The sequence below is a fragment of the Pseudophryne corroboree genome, chromosome 2 (genome assembly GCF_028390025.1).
Source record: "Pseudophryne corroboree isolate aPseCor3 chromosome 2, aPseCor3.hap2, whole genome shotgun sequence".
Lineage (NCBI taxonomy): Eukaryota > Metazoa > Chordata > Amphibia > Anura > Myobatrachidae > Pseudophryne > Pseudophryne corroboree.
The window spans coordinates 640,577,617-640,591,852 of NC_086445.1; the positions used below are offsets into that span (position 1 = coordinate 640,577,617).

The 14,236-nt window shown below is 46.9% G+C and overlaps 1 protein-coding gene across 6 annotated transcripts in view; it reads right to left on the reverse strand.

The window, feature by feature from the left end:
- KIF21B (kinesin family member 21B) overlaps positions 1 to 14,236 on the reverse strand; it is a 376,092-nt gene that overhangs the window by 207,465 nt on the left and 154,391 nt on the right. For all 6 annotated transcript variants that reach the window (XM_063954959.1, XM_063954957.1, XM_063954962.1 and 3 more), the window contains exon 6: positions 14,024 to 14,161. In XM_063954959.1, coding sequence (XP_063811029.1) covers positions 14,024 to 14,161 — 138 coding nt within the window. The remainder of the gene's footprint in view (positions 1 to 14,023; positions 14,162 to 14,236) is intronic.

Below are 14,236 nucleotides of genomic sequence, written 5' to 3' on the forward strand. Positions count from 1 at the left end.
CACGGTTTTAAGTGGCTCAAACCAATGTGACTTTAGGAAATCCAACACCACGTTGAGATCCCAAGGTGCCACTGGAGGCACAAAAGGGGGCTGAATATGCAGCACTCCCTTAACAAAAGTCTGAACTTCAGGTAGTGAAGCCAGTTCTCTCTGGAAGAAAATCGATAGAGCCAAAATCTGGACCTTAATGGAACCCAATTTTAGGCCCATAGCCACCCCTGACTGTAGGAAGTGCAGAAACCGGCCCAGCTGAAATTCCTCCGTTGGGGCCTTCCTGGCCTCACACCACGCAACATATTTTCGCCAAATGCGGTGATAATGGTTTGCGGTCACTTCTTTCCCAGCTTTAATCAGCGTAGGAATGACTTCCTCCGGAATGCCCTTTTCCTTCAGGATCCGGTGTTCAACCGCCATGCCGTCAAACGCAGCCGCGGTAAGTCTTGGAACAGACAGGGCCCCTGCTGCAGCAGGTCCTGTCTGAGCGGCAGAGGCCATGGGTCCTCTGAGATCATTTCTTGAAGTTCCGGGTACCAAGCTCTTCTTGGCCAATCCGGAACAATGAGTATAGTTCTTAATCCTCTTCTCCTTATTATCCTCAGTACCTTGGGTATAAGAGGAAGAGGAGGGAACACATAAACCGACCGGTACACCCACGGTGTCACTAGAGCGTCCACAGCTATCGCCTGAGGGTCTCTTGACCTGGCGCAATATCTTTCTAGCTTTTTGTTGAGGCGGGACGCCATCATGTCCACCTGTGGCCTTTCCCAACGGTTTACAATCAGTTGGAAGACTTCTGGATGAAGTCCCCACTCTCCCGGGTGGAGGTCGTGCCTGCTGAGGAAGTCTGCTTCCCAGTTGTCCACTCCCAGAATGAACACTGCTGACAGTGCTAACACGTGATTTTCTGCCCATCGGAGAATCCTTGTGGCTTCTGCCATCGCCGTCCTGCTTCTTGTGCCGCCCTGTCGATTTACATGGGCGACTGCCGTGATGTTGTCTGACTGGATCAGTACCGGCTGGTTTTGAAGCAGGGGTTTTGCCTGACTTAGGGCATTGTAAATGGCCCTCAGTTCCAGAATATTTATGTGTAGGGAAGTCTCCTGACTTGACCATAGTCCTTGGAAGTTTCTTCCCTGTGTGACTGCCCCCCAGCCTCGAAGGCTGGCATCCGTGGTCACCAGGACCCAGTCCTGTATGCCGAATCTGCGGCCCTCTTGAAGATGAGCACTTTGCAGCCACCACAGCAGAGACACCCTGGTCCTTGGAGACAGGGTTATCAGCCGATGCATCTGAAGATGCGATCCGGACCACTTGTCCAACAGGTCCCACTGAAAAGTCCTTGCATGGAACCTGCCGAATGGAATTGCTTCGTAGGAAGATACCATTTTTCCCAGGACTCGCGTGCAGTGATGCACCGACACCTGTTTTGGTTTCAGGAGGCCTCTGACTAGGGATGACAGCTCCTTGGCTTTCTCCTCCGGGAGAAACACTTTTTTTCTGTTCTGTGTCCAGAACCATCCCCAGGAACAGCAGACGTGCCGTAGGGACCAGCTGTGACTTTGGAATATTTAGAATCCAACCGTGCTGTTGTAGCACCTCCCGAGATAGTGCTACCCCGACCAACAACTGCTTCCTGGACCTCGCCTTTATCAGGAGATCGTCCAAGTACGGGATAATTAAAACTCCCTTTTTTTGAAGGAGTATCATCATTTCTGCCATTACCTTGGTAAATACCCTCGGTGCCGTGGACAGACCTAACGGCAACGTCTGGAATTGGTAATGACAATCCTGTACCACAACTCTGAGGTACTCCTGGTGATGATGGTAAATGGGGACATGCAGGTAAGCATCCTTGATGTCCAGTGATACCATGTAATCCCCCTCGTCCAGGCTTGAAATAACCGCCCTGAGCGATTCCATCTTGAACTTGAATTTTTTTATATATGTGTTCAAGGATTTCAAATTTCAAATGGGTCTCACCGAACCGTCCGGTTTCGGTACCACAAACATTGTGGAATAGTAACCCCGTCCTTGTTGAAGGAGGGGCACCTTGACTATCACCTGCTGGGAATACAGCTTGTGAATTGCCTCTAGCACTGCCTCCCTGCCTGAGGGAGTTGTTGGCAAGGCAGATTTGAGGAAACGGCGGGGGGGAGACGTCTCGAATTCCAGCTTGTACCCCTGAGATACTACTTGAAGGATCCAGGGATCCACCCGTGCGAGCCCGCTGATTGCTGAAGTTTTTGAGACGGGCCCCCACCGTACCTGGCTCCGCCTGTGGAGCCCCAGCGTCATGCGGTAGACTTGGAGGAAGCGGGGGAGGACTTTTGCTCCTGGGAACTGGCTGTATGCTGCAGCTTTTTCCCTCTACCTCTGCCTCTGGGCAGAAAGGACGCGCCTTTAACCCGCTTGCCTTTATGGGGCCGAAAGGACTGTACCTGATAATACGGTGCTTTCTTTGGCTGTGAGGGAACATGGGGTAAAAATGCTGACTTCCCAGCTGTTGCTGTGGAAACGAGGTCCGAGAGACCATCCCCGAACAACTCCTCACCCTTATAAGGCAAAACTTCCATGTGCCTTTTAGAATCTGCATCACCCGTCCACTGCCGAGTCCATAATCCTCTCCTGGCAGAAATGGACATTGCACTTATTTTAGATGCCAGCCGGCAAATATCCCTCTGTGCATCTCTCATGTATAAGACTGCGTCTTTTATATGCTCTATGGATAGCAATATAGTGTCCCTGTCTAGGGTATCAATATTTTCCGACAGGGAATCTGACCACGCAGCTGCAGCACTGCACATCCATGCTGAAGCAATAGCTGGTCTCAGTATAATACCTGCGTGTGTATATACAGACTTCAGGATAGCCTCCTGCTTCCTATCAGCAGGCTCCTTTAGGGCGGCCGTGTCCGGAGACGGTAGTGCCACCTTTTTTGACAGACGTGGGAGCGCTTTATCCACCCTAGGGGATGTTTCCCAACATGACCTATCCTCTGGCGGGAAAGGGTACGCCATTAGTAACCTTTTAGAAATTACCAGTTTCTTATCGGGGGAAGCCCACGCTTCTTCACACACCTCATTTAATTCCTCAGATGGGGGAAAAACCACTGGTAGTTTTTTCTCCCCAAACATAATACCCTTTTTTGTGGTTCCTGGGGTAATATCAGAAATGTGCAACACATTTTTCATTGCCTCAATCATGTAACGTGTGGCCCTATTGGAATGTACATTTGTCTCATCGTCGTCGACACTGGATTCAGTATCCGTGTCGACATCTGTGTCTGCCATCTGAGGTAGCGGGCGTTTAAGAGCCCCTGATGGCTTTTGAGACAGCTGGGCAGGCACAAGCTGAGAAGCCGGCTGTCCCACATCTGATATGTCGTCAAACCTTTTATGTAAGGAGCTGACACTTTCACGTAATTCCTTCCACAAGTCCATCCACTCAGGTGTCGGCCCCGCAGGGGGTGACATCACATTTATCGGCACTTGCTCCGCCTCCACATAAGCCTCCTCATCAAACATGTCGACACAGCCGTACCGACACACCGCACACACACAGGGAATGCTCTGACTGAGGACAGGACCCCACAAAGCCCTTTGGGGAGACAGAGAGAGAGTATGCCAGCACACACCAACAGCGCTATATAACACAGGGATTAACACTATAACTGAGTGATTTTTCCCAATAGCTGCTTGTATACACAATATTGCGCCTAAATTTAGTGCCCCCCCTCTCTTTTTTACCCTATGTAGTCTGGAAACTGCAGGGGAGAGCCTGGGAGCGATCCTTCCAGCGGAGCTGTGAGGGAAAATGGCGCCAGTGTGCTGAGGGAGATAGCCCCGCCCCTTTTTCGGCGGACTTCTCCCGCTTTTTTCTATGTATATCTGGCAGGGGTATTTTACACATATATAGTCTCTATGACTATATTATGTGTTTTTTTGCCAGCCAAGGTACTTAATATTGCAGCCCAGGGCGCCCCCCCCCAGCGCCCTGCACCCATCAGTGACCGGAGTGTGAGGTGTGCATGGGAAGCAATGGCGCACAGCTGCAGTGCTGTGTGCTACCTTGTTTGAAGACCGAAGTCTTCTGCCGCCGATTTCCAGGACTCTTCTTGCTTCTGGCTCTGTAAGGGGGACGGCAGCGCGGCTCCGGGAACGGACGATCGAGGTCGGGTCCTGTGTTCGATCCCTCTGGAGCTAATGGTGTCCAGTAGCCTTAGAAGCCCAAGCTAGCTGCAAGCAGGTAGGTTCGCTTCTCTCCCCTTAGTCCCTCGTAGCAGTGAGTCTGTTGCCAGCAGATCTCACTGAAAATAAAAAACCTAATAAATACTTTCTTTTCTAGGAGCTCAGGAGAGCCCCTAGTGTGCATCCAGCTCAGCCGGGCACAAGATTCTAACTGAGGTCTGGAGGAGGGGCATAGAGGGAGGAGCCAGTGCACACCAGGTAGTCCTAAAGCTTTCTTTAGTTGTGCCCAGTCTCCTGCGGAGCCGCTATTCCCCATGGTCCTTACGGAGTCCCAGCATCCACTTAGGACGTCAGAGAAATTAAGAATATCTATAGCTGACTGTGAGCCATTCTCCAAACAACCAAAGTTTAGACACAAATTAATGTTCATATATTCCTGTGTCTCCCAACACAACCTTAATTGTCAGATCTCAGTCTTATTCACTCTCAACTCGTAGTTATTCCAACTTGAATTCCATGTGCAGAGATTAATGAATGGAGTTTTAGTACAGCATGCAGTTATTTCCACAACGGTTAGTAGTTCAGACACACATGAAAAGCAGCATAGGATCATTAATTGTATACCATGCGATATATTTGCTTTAAATACCTCTCCCCCGTAGCTGTGAGGGTACTGAGGACTGGCAACTTTTCTCCAGAGTCCCAAGCAGGGAATGCACTCCTATTTATTCTCCCCTTACCACTGGGGTAAGGATATGAAGCAGCCGGCCGGCTCAAAGTGATGTGTCACCTGCAGGTAAATACAGCAGACTGCAACAATAATGTCCCGTCCTTACACAGACTGCAGCAATGATGTCCCGTCCTTACATGTTTACGTGTATTAATGTTGTATTGTTCATATTTTTGATATATAAATCTGTTGTCAAAGTAGTAGCGCGGTCTCATTGTTTTATTTATTCTTTGACTTCCAGAATTGACCACCTTCCTTGGAAGGTCACCCCCTTGAGTGACTGCGCCCCAGCCTCTGAGACTTGCATCCGTGGTAAGAAGGATCCAGTCCTGAATCCCGAACCTGCGGCCCTCTAGAAGGTGAGGTAGTTGCAACCACCAGAGGAGTGAAATCCTGGCCTTTGGCGACAGATGAATCCTCTGGTGCATATGTAGATGGGATACCGACCACTTGTCCAGGAGATACAGTTGGAAGGACCGAGCATGAAACCTCCCGTACTGTAGAGCCTCGCAAGAGGCCGCCATCTTCCCCAGAAGGCGAATGCACTGATGAACCGACACCCGGGCTGGCTTCAGGACATCCCGGACCATTGTTTGTATCACCAATGCTTTTTCCTCTGGAAGAAACACCCTCTGCACTTCCGTGTCGAGGATCATTCCCAGAAAGGACAACCTCCTGGTTGGTTCCAAATCTGATTTTGGAAGATTCAGGATCCAACTGTGTTCCCTGATCGTGAGAAGGATGGACGGTAACAGCTTCTCCTTGGACGGAGCCTTTATCAGCAGATCGTCCAGATATGGAATTATGTTCACCCCCTGTCTGCGGAGGAGAACCATCATTTCCGCCATCACCTTGGTGAATACCCTTGGTGCTGTGTAGAGGCCAAATGGCAGAGCCTGGAACTGATAGTGACAGTCCAACAGTGCGAATCGGAGATAAGCCTGATGCAGCGGCCAAATCGGAAGGTGGAGGTACGCATCCTTGATATCCAGGGATAGCAAGAATTCCCCCTCTTCCAGACCTGAAATCACCGCCCTTAGAGACTGCATTTTGAACTTGAACTCCTTCAGAAAGGGATTCAGCGATTTTACGTTCAGAATGGTCCTGACCGAACCATCCGGTTTTGGTACCACAAAAAGGTTCGAATAGTAACCTTTGTTTTGCATATGAGGAGGGACCGGTACAATAACCTGTGCCTCCACCAATTTCTGGACGGCTGCCTGCAGGACCGTCCTGTCTGCCAGCAAAGCTTAATAGGTTACACAGTCTGTATTTAGTCTCTCCTTCCCCCCCCCCCCCCCCCTTCTACAACCCCCTGGTACCGTGAGAGATAGCTGGAGTTGCTGTGGAGGAACTTGCTCTTTTTGGACAGTGCTGTGCAGGCAGGAAAATGGCGCTGAACGCCACTGGGTCCTCTCTGAGGAGAAGCTCCGCCCCCAAAATGGCGCTGTCTTCCCGCTCTTCACAATGATTATACTGGCCTGAGGATAATGCTGGCTGAGATCTATGGACCCCGACAGACTTTCTGACCAGTGCAGGGTTTAGGCGCCGGCTCAGGGCGCCTCTTCACAGCGCCGCACAGTGTGCCTCTGAGCTATGGAGCGCGTTTAATACAGCGCTCCCTACCCTGTTGCCGCCATCTTCACACCGGCCCCCCACTTGCAAGGGGGGTCAGTGACTCACTCGCCACCGATCTTCTGGCTCAGTAAGGGGGTGGCGGCATTCTGCTGGGGTGAGCGATCCCCTGTGGTGGGGAACGAGCTATCCCCTCAGGAGATAGTGGCTCAGACCCCGCAGGTCGGACACTACTCCCCTCCTTAGTCCCACGTAGCAGGGAGGCTGTTGCCAGCAGCCTCCCTGTAAAATAATAAACTCTAAAAATAAACTTTACTAGAGAAACTCTGGAGAGCTCCCCTAGCTGTGACCGGCTCCTCCAGGCACATTTTCTAAACTGAATCTGGCAGGAGGGGCATAGAGGGAGGAGCCAACCCACACTCTCAAACTCTTAAAGTGCCAATGGCTCCTGGTGGACCCGTCTATACACCATGGTACTAATGTGGACCCCAGCATCCTCTAGGACGTAAGAGAAAGCTGCATTCATACCAACAAGATTTGGCTGCTCAATTTGGAAATAAGTTTATTAATCAAAGCGATTTTTACCTTTGTGGTACAGATAAGTCCTTCCTCATCTATCCTCCGAACTTTATGAGTCACGTTACAGAGGGTACATGAGAGCCTCCTGTGTGAGTCGGCCAGCATTGGGCGTCTTTTTTCAACAAAAATGCATCTTATTTGCATTGCTATGAAAATAAGATGCACAAGCAGACTACGCTAATTAAAGTGATATGGGGCATTTGCCTATTCTGTGTGCGACTGCAGCTGTATCTGTATATGAAATGCTATGATACAGTCAGTGGAAAACAGCCACTGCACTATAATGTAGCATTTAATATACAGATATAGCTGCAGTCGTTCACACAGACTATACATATGCATTTTCAGGGAAAAAGACGCACAACAAGACGTTTGGCGTTAGTAAACTCGCACTGGACTGATCGCGGCTAGAAGGGCAATCTACTGTGACTGTTGCAACAACAACAGAGGATGTATCTGTATATATAATAATGATCTTGTACAGTACACACAGGTGATAAAGGTAGAAGGTGCCTAAGTACCAGGAACAGGTCCAGGTTTTAAAGGTATGCTCCTACAAATTTTCAATTGCTTGGATTGTAGAATACTTAGGTCCACTCCTATACATAATGTGCACAAACATGTATAAAAGGTCCACCTCTGCACACACATGCACAAATATACAGATCAGCTACATAAAGTTCAGAAGACAATACCGGCCCCTAAATCCCGCCCACTCACAATCCCGATAATCGGAATGCCAACAGGGACTATTCCCACCCATAGAGTAGGAATATAACCTGTGGCGACTGCACCGCTCTCCCCCTTTCCCTCGCTGGCATTCCGCTGCCGGGATACCGGCGTCGGTAAGCTGACCGGTGCTCTTCTGACCGCCGTTCACGCATACCCAATGCATAAATACTGGCTGCTGTATTTTTACACTGTAATTTAGATTTCAGTTTGAACACACCACACCTTAATCTAAATCTCTCTGCACATGTTACATCTGCCTCACTTGTAGTGCAATATGGTTTTGCCCAATTGCTAACTTTTTGTGTTTGCTAACAACTCTGAATAACCCCACATGTGTCTCATGCATGAGGAAGCAAACAGTTGTTTTCTATATTGTATTTTGTGCATCCTTATATTATCCACTAGATGCTCAGTCCCCAATGTTATTCAATTGGGACACAGAATGGACATACTGTAGAGGACATTTGCAGGAGTGGTCACATCACAATTTTATTTTGGACTTAGAGTCTGATTCATGCTTGTAAGTAAAGCAAAAAAGTACACAACTGAGCAAAACACTGTTGCACTGCAAGTGTGGCTGATTTGGCATGTGCAGCGAGATTTAAATTTGGGTGGGGTCAGGGCAGGCGCTACCATTAGGCAGCTGTTTAGGGCACCGGCCACTAGAGGGCGCCACTGAGGCTGCCTACCCCAATTTATAATGCAAACAGACAGTACAGGCTATCCCCAAGCAGGGGGTGGAGGCAGAGGCTGCAGCAGAGCCAGATGACCAGGCTGTGTACAGCATTCTGAGCAGGGCCGGCTCCAGGCACGTTCCTTATGAGCGGCCATGTGGGGCACCGGGTCCTAAGGGTGGCCATCAGCTGGCCCATCAGATAACCCAAATATGGCACCGGTTCATCAGCTAATCAGAGCTCGTGGACCGACGACAGCTCCTGATTGGCTGCTGGACTGCGAGCTTTGATTGGCTCATGAACCAGCGCTATATTTGAGATGGCCGCAGCCGGAGACTGGACTGAGTGGAAGGATAGGTGTGCGCTGCACTTTCCCCTCCTCGGCCACAGCAGCAGCGGCAGAGTCCGGCGGCAGTGACAGCAGCGGAGAAGCCCAGCGGCGGTGACAGCAGCAGAGGAGCCCAGCAATGGTGACAGCAGTGGAGGAGCCCGGCGGCGGTGACCGCAGCGGAGAGCCCAGGCGGCAGTTTGCAGCACTACTGGGGGCATATGTGTATCTGGCACTGTGGGGCATATTGTGTGTGGCACTATGGGGGGCATACGTGTACCTGGCACTGTGGGGGCATATATGTATCTGGCACTGTGTGGGCATATATGTATCTGGCACTGTGGGGCATATGTGTATCTGGCACTATATTGGGACAGTATGTGAATCTGACACTATAATGGGACGTTATGTGTAACTGATACCATACTGGAACATTATGAGTGACTGACACTATACTGGAATGTTATGTGTAACTGTCACTATACTGGGATGTTATGTGTACCTGACACTATACTGGGGACGTTATGTGCAACTGACACTATACTGGATATGTTATGTGTATCTGACACTATACTGGAACGTTATGTGTATCTGACACTATACTGGAACGTTATGTGTATCTGACACTATACTGGGGACATTAGTTGTAAGGAGTACTACTGAGGGCATTGTGTGTAAGGCTGTAATTGTGTGTGCGTGTGTAGAGTGGGGTGTGATTATATATTTATAGTTTGATATCATAATATAAAATTGTGAGGCCAAGGGGTTGTGTATCCATGTGTGGTGGTGGGGGAGCACATTAAAAAAAATATGCAGATGGGGTACGGTTGGGTATGCAGCAAAATACGGTCATCACTGTTAGGGAGGGGTGTCTGGAGCACATTAGGCTTTGATATAATTTATCTTTCAATAAAAACAATTTTTACTGCTTATTATTCCTTTTACATCTGAATACATGTAGATAGATTGAACATATTAAAATATACAAAGTACACTAAGAGATAGATGAAATTAAAAATACAAATAACAAGTTAATGTTAAACATTAGTCCTACTTATTACTTATAATTAAATGAATCTAAATAGTTATTCAAAATGAAAAATAAAAAATCACTTTTCAGAGAAACAAACACACACATGCACACGCACGCACGCACACACACACACACACACACACACACACACACACACACAGACACACACACACACACACACACACACACACACACACACACACACACACACACACACACAGAGTTAAGCATTAGCATTAAACATTTTGAATAAAAACACTAGTGTTTTAGTATAATGGGCTTTTTTTAAGAAGTTACCACACCTGTAGTCACAGCATAATAATAAAAAAATAAAAGAAGGAGTGGTTTAAAAACAAACAAAAAAACCATTTGGTTAGGCAAATGGCAGTTTTTATACATTACTCTTGTTTGAGAAACCGGATAAAGAATCAACAAGTTTACTCTGGTATGATGCTCAACATACTTCATAAAGCGTACTTATCACCCCCATAGTCAGTTTGTAACCGTAATGTAGGCTACACACTCTTGTCCCCCCTGCCATTCCCCAATGGCGGACCTGTATCACTATTTTTGAACTGCACCCTCCGGAGGGTATTCTGGTTGCAGTTCAGAAAGTATGCCCTAGATAATTTGGGCAATTAGTTCCCACTTACAGATGAATGGTCAATATATGGAATATTGCCAGGTGGGCAAAGAGTGACAAAAGTTTGCAAGAAACTTTTGTTAATAGTAAGAGCAGTGGCTTGTCAAATGTATATTGCAGACACGGACAGACGCAATACCTCCCACTTTGAAGATGTTTCAGGATAAGCATTTTCATATTTTCAATATGGATTGGATAGAGACCACACTGGAGAAAGAAACTGGTGTTTCTCAGTTTTTTGAAACATGGGAGTTTTGTTTCAACTATCTTGATTTCCAAAGGCGAATCCATGAATCTCTTAGATTGCTAAGAAGTTAAGCACGGATCTCTCCGTGTGTATGCCCCACAGCAATAGCGATGCGCAGCCCCGCGCAGCGCTATCGCCGGTGCTAGATTGGCCTGCATGCAGGCACAATCTAGCACATTGCTCATTTCACCCGCTGGGTGAAATGAGTGCCCCCCTGTCCACCTACCTCGCTCCGCACACATCTCTGCCCGTGTGAACTGGTGTTTAAACAAACTCAATGGTATGCTGTCTAATGATCCTCCGATTATTTTATACTCATTTTTATTTTTTTTAACGAATGACTGGCTCCCTGGTCCTACCTCACGGCTCCTATCATTTCACCTTTTGGTATTTGTATTTGTCAACATTCACTACCCTTCTCAGGCGATTTTATGAGGCTGAACTTATTTGCTGCATTGTGACTAGTAGTAATAATTACATAAACTTGTAAATTGTGGCACATCCTGTATAACATTTGTATGACATTATATGCTACTTTGTAGTATATGTACGTAGTTTGGATTTCTATTTGATAATTGAAATCGAAACTGTATTGTTTTGCGGTGTTTCAATAAAAAAAGTAAAATTTGATGTTATTATTACTGAGCTAATCCTATTGAGTGTGTTCCATTTAGGTACCATCATTTTAGACCTCAGTAATAGGAAAACTGATTATACTGCATGTACTGTATATGCCTGCTGCCTAAAGAGTGGCTGGCTTGACAAGATCCCTTTTATAATGGTAGAATATGGTAGAATATGACCATGTCTGTGAACATCATTTTTAGCTTCCATAGAGACATGAACGATTACCCATCACGTGAATGCACTGTGATAGATGATGGCAATAGTGCTGATCTCAGCTCATTAGCTCCTACACAGCCATTGTCAAAGTTACGTGCAGTATTTTTACTTACTGTAAAACTGCAGCTGCCTAATTCCAATAATTGTAAACAGACCTACTTTATGAGTATTTCAATTGCAGCTATAAAAAAAGAGATGCTTAAGCCTATGTGTAAGGCACTGGCGTTTCTATAATGGGTGCAGTGTGTGCAGTGCACACGGGCCCCTGAGTCCAGAGGGGGCCCACAGCGCTGTTAAAACACTGTGAAAATGGCTCAGCGTCCATTTTCACGGAGTTCTGCGCATGCGCAGTAGAGAAATCTCAGGGAAAATGGCTGCAGCGCCATATTCACAGAGATCTGCGCATGCGCAGTAGAGTCTGAGTCCTCTAGTGCTCAGACTCTCAGCGCTGCCGGCAGAGAGGAGGGGGCCCGAATGGAGGAGGCTGAACACGGGCCTCCTCCTCTCTTAAATCGCCCGTGGTGTAAGGGGAGGCAGACCGGTAAGGGGGCACTCATCCACGGTGGTGATGTACAGTAACAGCCACCTCCTAGCTTTTCCACTTGCTACCCCTAATGTTTAAAGTATACTCCCAGCACCACTCGCTTCTTAACTACAGCTGCACCCAACAGAAGAAAGGTCAAGAAATCCCTCTCCACTACTGGTAGTCCAAAAACAGTACAAAATAGTATAGAATGTTAATAGGAAAACACTGCTTTAAAATTGAAAAATGAAAAGAGAATATATAAAAGTATTGCTTTTTACTAGCTTTCATTACTCCTTATATGCCAAATCTGGCTGTGGTGCAGAATGGTATCCAGTCTTTAGGTGGACCACACTTAGGTCAACAGTCATTAGGTTGACCACTATTGGTCGACATGCATTAGGTCGACATGGTCTATAGGTTGACGTGTTCACTAGTTCGACATGAACTAGGTCTACATGGAAAAAGGTCGACATGAGTTTTTCACTTTTTTTTTTTTTACTTTTTTATATTTTACAATCCACATGGACTACGATTGGGAAAAGTAACCTTACCCGAAGCATGGCGAGCGTAGCGAGCCATGCGAGGGGACACGGTGCACTAATTGGGGTTCCCGGTCACTGTACGCAGAAAACAACACCAATTTTTTTCTTTAAAAAACTCACGTCGACCGTTTTCCATGTCGACCGAATGGTCGTGGTGACCTATTTCAGGTATCGACCTAGTCACTGTTGACTAATGTCACCTAATGACTGTCGACCTAAGTGTAGTCGAACCTATGATCCACATCTGTTCAGAACATGGGACCCCTGAGCTAGCATAACTAATCTGCCTCAAAACTGTTCTGAAGCAGCAAATTATATTGTTGCGTTTCTCCTCTTGGTTCTCTTTGCTTCTGGAAGTAGCATTTGGTAAATCCGAGTTCTACCAGTAATGCTGAATAGGAAGAACTGAAGGTTAGCATACAGGATACATGTTTCCAGTCTTTTAGTGTCCATTTTTTGTATTGCTTACCTACTGTACTGTACCTTGTTATTTTGTGCTTACAGGCGTGGTCCTCGTTGGGTCTTTGCCATATTCTGCTGTGACATGTATTGCCCACTTGTTATGGCCGATAAAACTCTTAGCAACAGGGTTGTTCTCGACTGCTGGTTAATGGACTGCAGTTTATCTATGACTTTGTCTCCGTTATAAGCCACCATGGCCCATTTGTGCTTGTTACTGAATACTAGATCACAAGTACTGTTTGGGTGTTGACCCATTCTTACTAAAGGCCCGATTCAGTAAGGATTGCAAATACTGCTACTTAGCAGAATTTGCAATCCCTGTGAAGGCATGCTGGGGGCCGCCCATCGCAGGGCAAGACTGCGACCCCCCTCCCCTTGATCAAGCAGAAATTGCGATTGCACCCCAATTTCTGCTTGATTGCAGAAATCAGGGTTACCTCCTATCTGCCGGCAATCCTTTATGTAATTTTTGCGGTTGGATCGCGTTTTGCGATCCAACCTAAATAGGGCCCAAAGCCTGTGATTCACCTGTGCATGAAAGACTCCGCAGTCTTCCTATGCTTCGTAAACCCATAATGGTATGTATCCCTTTTCAACGTCCCTTTGAATGCCCATTCTCCCTCTGAATTGTATACACATCCCATTGATACTTCCCTCAATGTTTTAAATATTATAGTTAGCACATAAGATTATGTCACCGAGCAGTCAGTTGCTTGGGAAGGACAGGTGTATCTAAAACTCAGTGTACTACTATTTCACTTACACATCCATTCATTCTTGTGACAATTCACTGAAGCTTGCAGTCCAAGATATGATCTTATACCAAAAATGCATTCTCAACATTAGACACATCCACAGATGTAATACTATGCAATCTTTCTCAAATGAACCACATAACCTCCCATAAGGCAAATAATCCTACCAGGCCACAGTTGATTGAAATCCCCTCTCTTGCCCTCTCTCCAGTTGCACCGGTCCTCTTCAAGCGCTCAGAACCAGCAAGGTCAACAAAATGAAACTTTGCAGTAAGTGTCTCATACTCCAGAGATGATGAATTTGCCTAGAAAGCAGAGTATATTACTTTGACAATTCTAAACAGAACAAAAAACTATTTTTTGTTTCCAGTCTCATAATA